This window comes from Durio zibethinus, chromosome 17, assembly GCF_047325235.1.
Source record: "Durio zibethinus cultivar Kanyao isolate XHJ-2024 chromosome 17, ASM4732523v1, whole genome shotgun sequence".
NCBI classification, from domain to species: Eukaryota; Viridiplantae; Streptophyta; class Magnoliopsida; order Malvales; family Malvaceae; genus Durio; species Durio zibethinus.
This window is the reverse complement of record NC_143178.1, coordinates 7674597-7688492: the sequence shown is the minus strand read 5'-3', so window position 1 is coordinate 7688492 and position 13896 is coordinate 7674597. Positions and strand designations below refer to the sequence as shown.

General features: G+C 30.7%; 1 protein-coding gene across 1 annotated transcript; it reads left to right on the top strand.

Moving 5' to 3' along the window:
* The first annotated feature begins 597 nt into the window (after positions 1 to 597).
* Positions 598 to 1702, top strand: LOC111288059 (uncharacterized). The gene has a single exon (XM_022878819.2). The coding sequence runs from the start codon at positions 792 to 794 to the stop codon at positions 1530 to 1532; it is 741 nt and encodes a 246-aa protein (XP_022734554.1). The 5' UTR covers positions 598 to 791; the 3' UTR covers positions 1533 to 1702.
* Positions 1703 to 13896: the final 12194 nt, after the last annotated feature.

Genomic DNA, 13896 nt, shown 5'->3' with positions numbered 1-13896 from the left:
TTAGTGTTATTAATAATTTTATTTAATCCTAAGTAATCTACAGACTGTTTTTTTTTATAATCCTTTTTGAGAGGATAACTCTTTTAAATTATTCAAAGCACATATTTCTTTTTCCTTTTTGATAATTTTCAAAAATAATTTTGATTTTTATACTAAATTTTTTGTGTGCTTTTTTATTTATAATTTTAATCTGTTAGGTTAAAAAAATTCGATTGAAATTGGCAGTGACAATTCCTGGGAGAAGGCTGGTGTTTTGTTTGCCTCCCCAACATGCCATGCAGCAAGACACGTGCCACTGCAGTTGGAACTTAAACATAGTACGTTACACAAGGTAGAAACACCGAATCGCATCCAAAGGCGTTGAACCTGGCTCCCACATCTGACTATCGATCATCTGACCGCCAAGCCAAGATAACTTCCACACACCACAAAAGACACAATCCCTTCTCTCTTCCGGGCCACGGGTTTTTTTTTTTTTTTAATCTCTCCACCTTAAACTCCTCTCCAATCGCCATCTGCCCATCCTCATCACCTCAAGCTCAATCCTATTCAAAACTCCCTTCTGATAGGTTTTGACTTGCTGCTAGAGTTACACGTCTATTTCCCTCTTCCCTCCCCGTTTCTCCTAGGAACAATTCCAACCTAAAAACTTCTCAGGTTTCCTTTTCTCTCGTTCTATTCTGGACTGCAAATTTTGAGGAAATTTCAGTCTTTAATTTCCTTTCACTTTCTTTCGTTTCTAGAAACAAAAAAAATCCAATTCATAGACAAACTCGGAAAACGAAGAGAAAATGTCAGGAGGGGTTGGTCCAACCTGTAATGACATTAGCCTGCCAAATGATGAAGTACACCAAGAAAACTCCCACCCCAATCCTCGTAAACCCGTTCCAGATCCTGCCAATCCATCGAAGACCCGTTTTCTCACCCTTCGACAACTCAATTGTCTTGCTGTTATGATCATCACTGCTGCAAGTGGCATGGTGAGTCCTGAAGACTTCGCTTTTGTATTTTTTTCTGTCATCTACATGTACTTGCTTTTAAAAGTTGCCTTCCCTCGGAAAATTCCTCCCAAAGATTCTTTGGTTTTTGATCCAAGAAACAAGATTCTTCGCTTGTATGTCACCATCGGTGCTATCATTGGCCTCTATCTCCCTTTGGCTTACATCTTTGAAGGGATTCTTGAGGGTGATAAAGAAGGAATAAAGGCAGCAGCACCGCATGTTTTTCTTCTGGCTAGTCAAGTTTTCATGGAAGGAGTGGCCTTCTCAGACAGGTTTTCAATTCCAGTTCGTGTTTATATTCCGGTGTTTTACAATACGCGGAGGATTTTTACCCTCGTGGACTGGCTTAAGTCCGAGTTTTCAAAGGTGGATCACGAGTATGCAGGATCTGCCAAGAGACTGTACGTTGGAAGGGTCCTTGCTGTGGTTAATATGGCGTTTTGGTGCTTCAATCTATTTGGTTTCTTGTTGCCTGTTTATCTACCCAAAGCTTTTAAGATGTATTACTCTGAATTTAAGGTGAAAGATTGAACCGATCTTAGGTGCTTTCTTTCCTTACCCGTTTAGCCTTTACTCTTAAGCTTGGCACCCAAAGAAGGGAACAGAGATGAAAGGTTATACTTTCTTCCCTTCCCACTAGGTTAATGTGGTCTGGTTTGTGTAAATTTGATTTCATGATTGAGGTTTCAAACTTTTCTTTTTCTGTTTTTGCCTTTTATGTCTTTTTACCCCACCATTGTCTTCATAATCTGGCATAAGGATTTTCGTTTCCCCTCTTTCTTTCTTTCTTTCTTTCTCAAGAAGAGCTTTTCCGAAATTCAATTCAGGTTGCTATTCTATGGCCATAGTCGATTGGGACCGAGATTTGAAATCTCAGTAAATAAACTTTTAAAACGTCGCCAAGATGAAAAGGATAAGGTCAGCAATGACTGCAGCAAGACCTAAAAGTTAGAATCACTAAGAAAAGACCCTGATGCCAAGAAAATTTCATCACTTAAAAGCGTGAACTTACTTCCTCACAGGCCTACAGCTGAAATTCTATTTCTGCTTGATTAGAACTAGAAGTTACAAATAAGGAAAGGAGAGAGTTTCAAATCCTACATTTTGGATGTTGGATCTCAGAACTCTGTTACATCACAAAGCAATCTACAGCATTGATCTCAAATGAGGGAGCTGCAGGAACACTACATAAGAGCTCCATGCTACGAACAAAACACTAGCCACAATTCGAAGAAGAGGGTTGTGGTATTAACATTGTATTATTCTGCGATGGTAACAATGGGTGTAAGCCACAAACAAGGGAAACATAAAGAACAAGTTTCTCAAAATTTGAGACGTCTTTTCTGTTCTCGAAAAATAAATAAATAAATAAAAAGAATATCCAACATACATTCTTAAAAAAAAGACACTGGCGATGGTAAAACAAATAAATACACTCACCTGCAGACCATACAGAGCACAATGCTGAGAGTCTTACTGCAGCAAATTGGTGTTAGCATCATCTTTAAACCCAGTCAAACTGCTCTCCGTTCTTGAAAATAAGATATTTATCTTTGTTTATTACCTCCTGCCAAACCTGTTTATACATATCGACATCATACAACTCGTGCGTTAATCAGGCAATCTGGCATTTTAAGCCCCTCCCTATCCCAAGGTGTTCATGTCAAGAATGACGTATTTTAATAGAGAAAATTCTCTAGCATTTTAAACTTGTCAAACAGACAGAAATAGGGGCTAGCAGACATGATCCGTGTAGCAGACATCCAAAGAAGGATTGAGTTCCAAGCTTCGGAATCCCTTTTCTTACGCCTAATAACTAAAGACAGTATTTCAAATATTGGTACCCATCCCCTCACCAACCACCAATTCAGCAATTCCCATCTTATTCAATGTTGAGCCTAGACTTTGAAGAATGCCCAAACAAATGCAAATTAAGGTTAATCTACTAATGGGACCATCGCCATTAATTGGCATCATTACAACTCGTCTTTCATGGCCTAATGATAAAATTTCTTGCATCCTTTCTGCATGGTCCTCCATCGCCCTAGAAGGAATAAATAAACAAATCAATACTTTGATAAACTAATAAACGGATACAAGTACAGAGATACAAAGGCCCACACAGAGGATGCTGATGTTTCCTGAACGAGCTACCATATTCAACCTAAAGCTCAGGAATAAATTAAAGTACAAAAATGTACTCTTTGAGCAACAGATGAGTGCACCTACTTTCAGTTCAATAAAATCTAAAAGTAACAAAAATATCCAACAAACCTTTCAAGTTGCTCCTTCATTGCAGGATCTATACCATCGCCAAACCATTTTAAAAAAGAAGAGAGAGAAAGAGCAAAGAAGAAACCACCATATTTCTTGCTTGGGAATAAAACTGTAATTAAGACAGTAAATGTGTGTGTTGATTGAGATTATGATCACAGCCCACAGATGAGTGCAACTGCAGGCCTTGAATGCATGTTTCATATCACGTACTTATGAATGTTCAAATGAACCCATACAGAGAGGAAGGAACGAAGAATGCCAACCCTATTATAGTTTACATCAATACCTTTTCTGCTATTTTTTTGCACTCCCAACTCCCTTTGAGTCTGCAAAGCATAAAAATGTGGACAATGCACTAACAGATACCGTGCCTGAATTTTGGTAGATAAATCCCATAGTCAGAAAATAACAAAAGTTGGAAATTAAGCAATTGATTGGTTTAGGTCCCTAGACAATGATACATGTCCAAACAAAGGGATTTCTTATTTATTATCATTAAGGATTTATATTTGATGTATTATAAATGTATAAATTTTATATAATGTCAATGAGTAAGATGATATCATCTCATTAATTAAATGAATCAGATGATATCACTTTATTAATAAATAAATTTTTTAAAAATATTAATTTTTATATATTTATTTTAAGAACAAATATTTATTCATTAATAAAATAATATCATCTAATTTAATGATAATGTATAAAATTTATACATCTACAAAATATCGAACATAATCTCTAACATTAATTATTATCTAGTTAGACTGACATGAGCAGTCATCAATTCTCTATATCTTCAATTTATCGAACATAATCTCTAACATTAATTATTACCTAGTTAGACTGACATGAACAGTCATCAATTCTCTATATCTTCAATTTTTCTCTAGAACATGACATAGTTTCAGAATAAACCTTCAGAATCCCATTTCCAATCTACCGAGGATTTAAATTGGACAAAAAGCTATGGAATTGTTAATCTTTGGAAACATTTTTAATCAAATTTAGGTGGCTTGATTAATTAGAGAATTCAAGTTAAAAAAAATTCAAGAAACTAATACAAGTTGAAAGAGAGAATAAAGAGTGTACCTTTCAATGGAAGAGATTGAGATATGGAAGTGAAATGGAAGAATAAAGACAAAGCAGAACACTGTTTCTGTGTTGTGCTGTTCGGAGTTAGGAATTTGGTGAGCAGTTGACACGTGGCGTTCGTTATGGTTCGAACTTTGGATGGAAGGGTAGAGTTTCCCAACTTTTGATTATCTTTGGGCTTCCCTCCTTCCTCACCTGGATCAGAGGCTTTAGGCATTCTTTTCCTATGAAAGGTCGTGATTTCCCATTTTTCTTCAAATAAAAACCCCACAATTTTATTTTTCTTTTTGTTGAGAAATTGAGCTCACTATTAATACAACTTTTTTAAAATTCTTTTATTAATCATTTCATAATCTTTATATTCATATTATAACTGATTATAGACATGCTAATTTAATTTTTGAGTTGATAAACTTTTTTAATATCATTTTACCAAATCTTTTTTTTATAATAACATATAAAGGCGTGAAAATAGAAAAACTTTAAATTGACGAAATAAACATGGCTGTTTATAATATTTTTAAACTTTCATTTTAAATAATTTATATATTATTATTATTAAGATTTATTCAATAGCAATGAAATTTTATCAAAACTTATTAAATTAGGCTAATCAACTTATCAAATTGCCAATATTGTAAACAATCTTTTCCGCCAACCTATTAAACTGGGTTAATCAACTTTATCAAATTATCAATATTATAGTGCTACTAGTTTCCACTTAATTTTGGCTAAATTTAAGTTTTTTACTTATTTATTCAAAAAAAATCATTTTTTTATTATTTTTTTTTGAGGAGTAATGTCATCATTATTTAAATAATCTAAAAGATATATCATTCTTTAGGATTATACCAATTTTCTATTAATCATTTCCGCTTAATTTTGGCTACGCTTCAATTTTTTATTTTTATATTATTTATTGTAGCTTTTTACTATTTGATCTTGATTCTTGAAAGTTCATTGTCCAATTATATTAATTTTTAAGGAATTTGGACCCATTAAATGGTTTAATGCAAATGGAACAATAATGGTATGCTAACATTTTGGGGATAATGTAATACATGCTGAGATAACAGCTGGTCAATACGCTGGAAAACAAATAGATTGAAGAATGAAAATCATTGATCTTCAATACATCTAGCTTTTGAATATTTTTGAAAAAAAATTAATTATGATTTGAAGTTCTTTTATTTTTATAGTTCTTAAATGATAAAAAATACTTAATATTTTGATTATGTTCAATAAATTTCTTTTGTAAGTTAGTTTTGATGATCTACATGCGATGAACTTTAGGTATAATAAACAAATTATAAATATTTGAAATCAAATCCAAAGTTAAATTAAATTAATTTTTTCACTACCAAAATATGAGTACACTTTATTATTGCCTTGTTTGCAAACAACTCATTTAGTAAAGAAATTAACATTAATAAGTTATCAAGAAAATTTTAAGCAAAATTTATTAAATATAAATTATTTAATAAATATAAAATAATTAACATGTAAGTGTAACGCAAAACGCATGCCATAAATGACTAGTTCAATAAGAAATGGGACAAGTTAGCTAATGTCAATTGACTATTGTAGCCAAAAAAAAAAAGGCAATTTGCATTACTTAATAATGGCTAAATACTCAATTTAAAATTAAATATTTACATAATTACTCAATTCAGGATTAAATATTTTAATTTATATAAATAAAGATAAAACGTTATTAACTTGTAATAATGTAAGATTTTTTTCAACAAAAAATTTGTTGTGAAAAATACGCACAGTAATAACACATAAAAAGATTAAAAGCCAATTGATTTAATACTTTAATGCTGATTTGGATTTTTTTTTAGTATTTAGTCAAAAAATTATCAAATGAAAAGTTATTAACAAAAAAAAAACCAAAAAATCCAAAAAAACCCAAACTTAGAGTAGATCTGCTCTATCTTGAATCACCCAGACAACATTTGGGTGTAGGGTTAATTGTTAACCCTAAATATCTTTTCTATTTCAATCATTGATTATGTTCCAATCATTTAGTTCAATCGTTGATTTTGTTCAAAGACTTGCATTGTTCAATCGTTGATTTTGTTTTCAAATTTGGTGAGTTATTTGCAATCGTATTGAGCTCCGAAAAAGAGAAATTTTGAAGGTTAGTTTTCATTATTTTGTTAATAAATTTGTGTGAGGTGAATAATATTTAAGCATTTTTGGTTCTATTGTTTTTCATAATTAGGCATTTGTGGCTTTGTGTTCTATTGTTCTTCATTGCTTGAATTTGTGTTAATTATTCATTTGAATATTATATATTCATTTTAATATGTTTAGGATAGATTAGTAGTATAATAAATTTATAGTAAATAAATTATATAGTGATAAAATTTAATTTTTTTGGTTTTGCTTATGAGTTTTGATTATTGTATTATACGATTTCACTATGTTGAGGCTTTTGTTGGTGATGGTCATAATCTTATGTATATAAATGAGATAGTAGAAACTTGATAGTTAATCCTAATAAGATATCTTACTTTGAGTTATTAGACATTTGTAATAAGGCTAACTATATGAATATTAGTCAGATATTATATTTGAAACCTAAAAAAACACTAGATGATGGGTTGATTATGGTAAATGATGATAGAAGCACTTTTGATATGATTAGGTATATGGTAGATCTTGGTATAGTTGATGTATATATAATACATAGTACAGATGAAGCTGTTTTAGCTCTTGATTATTAACAGGACCTGAAGTAAAAGATGTTGCTAAGGTAGTAGGGAATGAAGAGGTGGAAAATCAAGATGCAATTGAAGAAACAAGGGTAGAAAATGAAGATATAGTTGAAGTAGCAAGGGTAAGAAATGAAGAAGTGGTTTAGGCAGCGAGGATAGGAAATGAATATTGGGATAGGGTAGCAAGAATAGAAAATAAAGATGTGGCTAGGGTAGAAGTTAAAGATGCAAGTTATAAAAATAGCAGTGAAAGGGAAGATCATACTTACTTTATACAAATTTAGTATTTAAGTAGTAATGATGATGAAGAAATACTTGCTACTAAATCTAAACTGAAAGCTATGTTAGAAAAGGCCAAAGGTAGGAAAAATGAAGTGGATAAGGGAGTATAAATTAGTGTGAATATGGTTAGGGATGAAGTTGATAATAACAAAAGAATGAAACCAGATTCAACCTTAATAGTTAAAGACAATATTGATGATGTTGATGAAGGATATGAGAGTTAGTACTATAACTCTAATGAGTATGGTGAGCCTGTTAGTGATGAGAAGGAAATAGTTGATGATACTACTAGGATGAGAAGTAAGTTTTCAATGTAGAATCCCAATGTAAAAACCCCTTACATTGAGTTAAGCATGTTGTTTGAAAATTCAAAATAATTTAAATATATTGTTTCTTTACTTTCTATTAGAACAAATAGGGGCATTATTTGGGCTAAGAACCATAAGAATTTTGTTAGAGGTAAATGTGCTGTAAAATAATATCTTTGGATAATTTATATAGCTTATGACAGAAAGTTACAGTTATTTCAAGTGAAGATTTACAATAACACTCATGATGCAACAAGGCTTTTAAAAACCCTAGGATGAGTCAAGCTATTTTGACCAAGTTGTACACAGACAAATTTATGAAGGATCATTTTATTAAGAATACAGAAGTGTAGGAGTTAGTTAGTAAAGAATTTGATACTATGGTGAATATTATCATGATAAAAAAAGGCTTAAAAAAGGCTAAAAAAAGAGGTAGTCGATAGAATGATTAGCAATTATAAGGATAAGTTTGGATTTTTGTGGGATGGAGGCAGCATAGTGAAGATGTAAGTTCATAGGCCATTGCCAAACTCTCTACCTATATTTCAAAGATACTATATATGTTTTGATGCATTTAAAAAATGTTTGGAGAGTGATTGTAGTAGGCTTTTTTGGGACTAGATGACTGTTGGCTAAATAGCTTGATAAAGGGTAAGTTCCTATATGCTGTTGGTAGAGATGGAAACAATCAAATGTTTCTAGTGGCTTAGGCTTTGGTGGAAGTGAAATGCACAACTTCTTGAAAATGGTTTCTTGAATTGTTGAAATTAGACATCATGTTTTTAGAAAATGGAATAGGTTAGACAATCATGACAAATCAACAAAAGGTAAATATTTAGATATTTATTTAAATTAAATTATGTACTCAAATGATGTACTTAAGTTAAACTAATGACTAATTATTTTCATATCAATTGTAGGGTTTTGATAATACAATTGTAGAATTGCTTTCAGATGCTAAGTATAGATTTTGTGCTAGGAATATATATGTGAAATGGGCTAAGAGAGAACATAAGGGTGAGGAGATGAAAAGAGCTTTTTGGACAACTGCTAAGTCTTCAATAGTCAAAGAATTTGAAGAAAATATGATAAAATTGTAAAAAAAAGGATGATACTGTAACTGCTGACATAATAAAACCCCCACCTTAACAATGGTGTAGAGTATTCTTCAACATAGACTCTATATGTGAATTGGTTGACAATAATTTATGTGAAGCATTTAATGGGACATTGCTAGATGCAAGGAAAAAATCAATGATTTTTTTATTTGAAGACTTAAAAAAAATCTAGTGGTAATAATTGGGAATAAGAGAAAATAATGTTCTTGGTGAAGTGGTGTAATTGCTTTTAACATTATAAAAATCATAGAAAAAAATGCATCGATAACATCAAAACGTGTAGTTGCATTTAATGGAGATGGTAGATATGAAATAGATTTAGGTCTAGATAAGTTCATTGTTCAACTTGGTGAGAACACATATAGTTGTAAAATGTACAAACTTTTTAGTATCTTATGTGCATATGCCATGTATGCAATTAGAGATCTAGGTGAACAAGTTGACAATTTTGTGTTTAGTTGGTATAAGAAGGTGTATTTGTAAACTTATAGTAATGCTTTACAACCTATGCCTAGGAGAAAGGATTGGGCTAAACCAAGCGTAGACACCAAATTTTGTTTGAAATATTTTTCAACATGATTGCTTCGAGACTCATTTGCTAATAAAAAAGCCAAGACCATTTACGATGACCATTTAAGACTCGTAAAAACCTCATAAATTTATCAATTCAAAACCCAAAGTCAACTTGGGTCAAAGCGTGTCAAACAAAGTTAAATTATGTAAAATTTGATCAAAATGAATAGAGTTCAGGTTAATTTTAAAATTTCAAAACCTCATTAAAATCAAGGTGTTATTAAATTGAATTTGAGATTTTTTTTAAAACACTAACATTTTCATTGTGCCTTAAGAAAGGCCAAATTACCAAAATACCCTTTATAAGGGTATTTTATAATTTGATCTTTTTGAGCTCATATTTTCATGAAACCTTTCAGACCTTAATTATATAATATTTCATGATTTTTGATGTATTTAAAATCATAACAATATCTCGAAAAGTGTGAAATTATCAAAATACTCTTATAAAAGTATTTTTGTAATTTGACTTGTCAAAATTAGGTGAAACTTTACAGATCTCTCTTTTGTAACATTTCGTGATTTTTGGTGAGTTCGAAATCATAGTAGTATCCCAAGAAGTGTGAAATTACCAAAATACCCTTTGAGGAGTATTTTCATAATTTGGCCTTTATGAGCTTAAAATTTCATGAAACTTTTCAGATCCTAATTTTATAATACTTCATGATTTTTGATGCATTTGAAATTATAACAGTACCCCGAAAAGTATGAAATTACAAAAATACCCTCATAAGGGTATTTTCGTAATTTAACCTTTCGAGCTCAAAATTTCATGAAAATTTTCATATCATAATATTATAATATTTCATGATTTTTGGTATTTTAAAGTCTCAAAAATGACCCCGAGAATCTTGATTTCTAAGGAAAAGACCTAAATACCAAAAACTTTACAACTAAGGGTAAAATAGTCTTTTCACATATTTGGAGGGCATAAAAATATCATCTTTGCAGTAATTAATATAGACCATTAGATTTTTATTTGATCCTGATCCAATGGTCAAAGATGGGCCCTTTGAAGGAATAAAAGAGCAAGCTTTGACCTTTGGATGGGTCCATGTTTATCGAGATCAAGATTTTTTTTTTCTTTCTGACCTGACCGTTAAGGAGGTTGAGGGGTTTCGAAGAAAAAAACATAGAAGGAAGCTTCTGGTAGAAAAAAAAAAAAGGTAAAGCAAAAACACAAAAAAAAAGAGAGGAGCAAAAAATAGAAAATTTTACGAATGTGAGCAGCCCTTGTAAAAGGGATAGTTGTTTGCTATTTTTGGCGTTTGCTTTTACTCCATTTTTGCATTTTTCATGACCTTTATTGCATAGCATTCTTGTTCATTCTTTCCATGCTTTATGTTTGGTGTTGGTTGATAAAGTTTCAAGCTTTACTTGTTCCATGTTTTTGTTTTATTTTTTTTTTCAGTTGGACTCCATTTGGAATAGTCGAACAGCTACTATTTCTTCTCCTGGCAGCGGCTGTTCGGCCCTCCATATAGCATCACTTTTGCCTTTATGTCTTTGCTTCAAAGTCCATGCTCTTCTATCTTCCATGAATGGTTTTTAGTTAGTTTAAGCTAGGATGAATAAAACATGAAAACCAGGTGGGAGTGTCCAAACTGTGCCACCTGATTTCCCATAGACAGTCACGGTTTGGCTGTTTTTTTCCCCTTATTTGTGAAGTTCTTTCCTTTGCTGGTTCCAGCCAGCATTCCTGTTATTTTTCTTGCATGAAGCTTGAGTTTTTTTTTTTTTTTTTGTGGGAATGGGGAAAGCTCATGGCTGAAAGTTTGAGGGAACCATGGTGCCGATCCTAGGTGATGAAAGGAGGGAGCTTTGTGAGCTGAAGGCCTGAACCAGTGGCCTTCGACAATGGCATGCTTTTGCTTCCTAAAAATGTCATCTTTTAAGCTTTAAGCCCTTACCTTTCGACATGCAAAAGATTTGTTTGTATTAAAAATATATATATAAACATCGTTAATATTAAGGAGTTTTTTCTAAAACGTCGCTATTTACTGCAACGTGCGAATAGTTGGTACTTTGCGTGACATTTTTCACAAATGTTGCAAATCTTTTTGTGGCATTTCTAAACGCCACTAAACGTTAAAAAAATGTCACTAAAAACCAAAACTCCTGTAGTGTAATAATGATATGAATGAATTTTTTTAAGGATGATATTTTAGAGAAGTCAAGTAGAGATTCTCTAGAATGTCTAGGTAAGGATATTTTTCAAAAATACCGCTAAAGTAATAGAGTATTTAGGAAAATATTCAATACAAAAAAAGTTTCATTTGTATTTTTTCTAAAATTTTAATAGATGTTATTAATAATATATATTGATTTCTTTAGGTAATGAAATTAATATGATCAAAGTTTTAAAATATAACTAAGTAGGGAAGAAGAAAATGAATAAAATTTTTCAAGGATGGGATTATAAGGAAGTCCAAGTAAAAATTTCTAAGAAATATCTAGGTAAAAAATTTTTTCTAAAATACCATCAAAGTATCGGGATATCTAAGAAAATTTTTAATAAATTTTATTTACTTTGTTCTTTCTGAAACTGTTAATTGAGAAATAATTAAGATTATTAAGGCATAATCAATATATTGTCTTGTATGCATGATTGTTCATATTATATAATTCTATTTTATTTCTTCTGTTCCTTTCAAATTTTTGATGATAATTAGAGAATGTTTCTAATGAATATATTTTTCATGTTCATATTCTACTCTATTGTTTGCATTACATATTTTTTTTAATAAAATTTTTTTTGATGATGGGACTCCGAGAAGTCCGAGTAATGATTCTAAAGAATTCTCTAAGTGAGAAAAGTCTTCTAAAAATTATCAAAGTATTGGAATATTTAGAAGTTTCTTTTCAATATGAAAATTTTCCATTTTATAACCACTTCTTTTTTCTTAATAAATAGGAAAATGCTTTCTAAAAAAATAAATGTATTTGTGGATTATTATACTATTACATGATTTTTAAAAATTTTTTGAAAACAAAAAAAAATCTCCGAGGATAAGATACTAAAGAAATCTGAGTAGTGATTCTTTAGAAATCTTTAGGTAAGAAAATCTATTTAAAATGTAACCAGAGTATTGGAGCATTTAGATTAATTTTTTATAAAGATTTCTCATTTTTAAAAAATAAGTCCCAAAAAAATATTATTTATTTTAAAATTACTTACTACTTTATGTTTTTAAATAACTATTGGAAATGAATATGAACCGTTGAAGATAAGATTTTCGAGAATTTCGTATTCTTAAAAATTTCTCAGGTGAGATGGTTCATTTTAATATTACCAATGTATTATGATATTTTTAAGAATTTTTCAATATAAGGTTCTTATTTATTTTCAAGTTTACTAAAAATAATAAAATTGTTTTAAAAAAACAATAATAATAAAAAATATATATAGGGAAATTAATTTTTAAATACCAAGACCAAGACCATTTTTGTTAATATTAAAGATAATACATAATTAATTGGTACCGTTTTTAACGGGCGTCGTGGGGGTGCTAATCCTTCTTCACATGTAACCGACTATTGAACTTAATCTATTTTTCATAGACTAAAACTATTCTTTTAATGAAACTTTAAATATGTCTTTATTGTTTTATTAGAGGATAAATTTTTTAGGTGGCCAATCACACCCTAAAAAAAGATTGGTAGTGACTCCATTTTTTTTTTTTTCTAAATTCATCTAGCGGTCCCAAAAACCATTACGACACCAATGATAGAAGAAAAGGTTTTGCCTCTAAAGTTTAGAAAGATATTAGGCAAGCCCAAATCCTATAGAAGAAAAGATCATGATGAGTCCAAGAAAAACAAGTCTAATAATATAAATCTATCGAGGAAAGGCATCACAATGACATATAAACTATGTCATCAACCATATCACAACAAAAAAGGCTATCTAATGAGAAGCAAAGAGGTAATTTCATATTATTTTATTTTTATTTATTATTATTAAATTTGACTATTAAATGTACAAACCCTAACCCATCAACTCAATTTTATTTTTCTTTTCATGACAGCAAAGTTCTTATGTGCTAAGATTTGAAGACCAAAACATGAATCAAGGTGCATCAAGTACATGAAATACAACTATAGATCTTATTAAAACTACAAATGGTCCAAGCAACCATGCTACTGCTTCTGCTATTGCTTATGGTGCTTATGCTTTAGCTTTTGCTTCTGCATCTAGATCTGGTTTGGCAGTTGCATTTGCTTTAGCTAATATATTTGGTTTTGCATTTGTAATAGCAACTGCATTTGCACATGTTTCAAATCTAGTTTCAAATACAATTAATGCTATTGCTACTATTACCATTGAAAATACAAAACTTAAGTCCAAAAGGCCAACAACATCTAGTAAAAGATGTTTTGCAAGTAAGGATGGGAGACTTCATAGGATGATTGGTGAAAAGCCAAATCCCTTATTAAAGTCCAAGTCTTCTACAACAACCAAGGGAAAAGAGCCATTTTAGCAAATAGTATTGAAAGTTGCAATGACAAAAACACTGTA

Bases quoted from the DNA above. Each gene is read 5' to 3' on its own strand.
- LOC111288059 (XM_022878819.2), top strand. From the start codon at position 792: ATGTCAGGAGGGGTTGGTCCAACCTGTAATGACATTAGCCTGCCAAAT.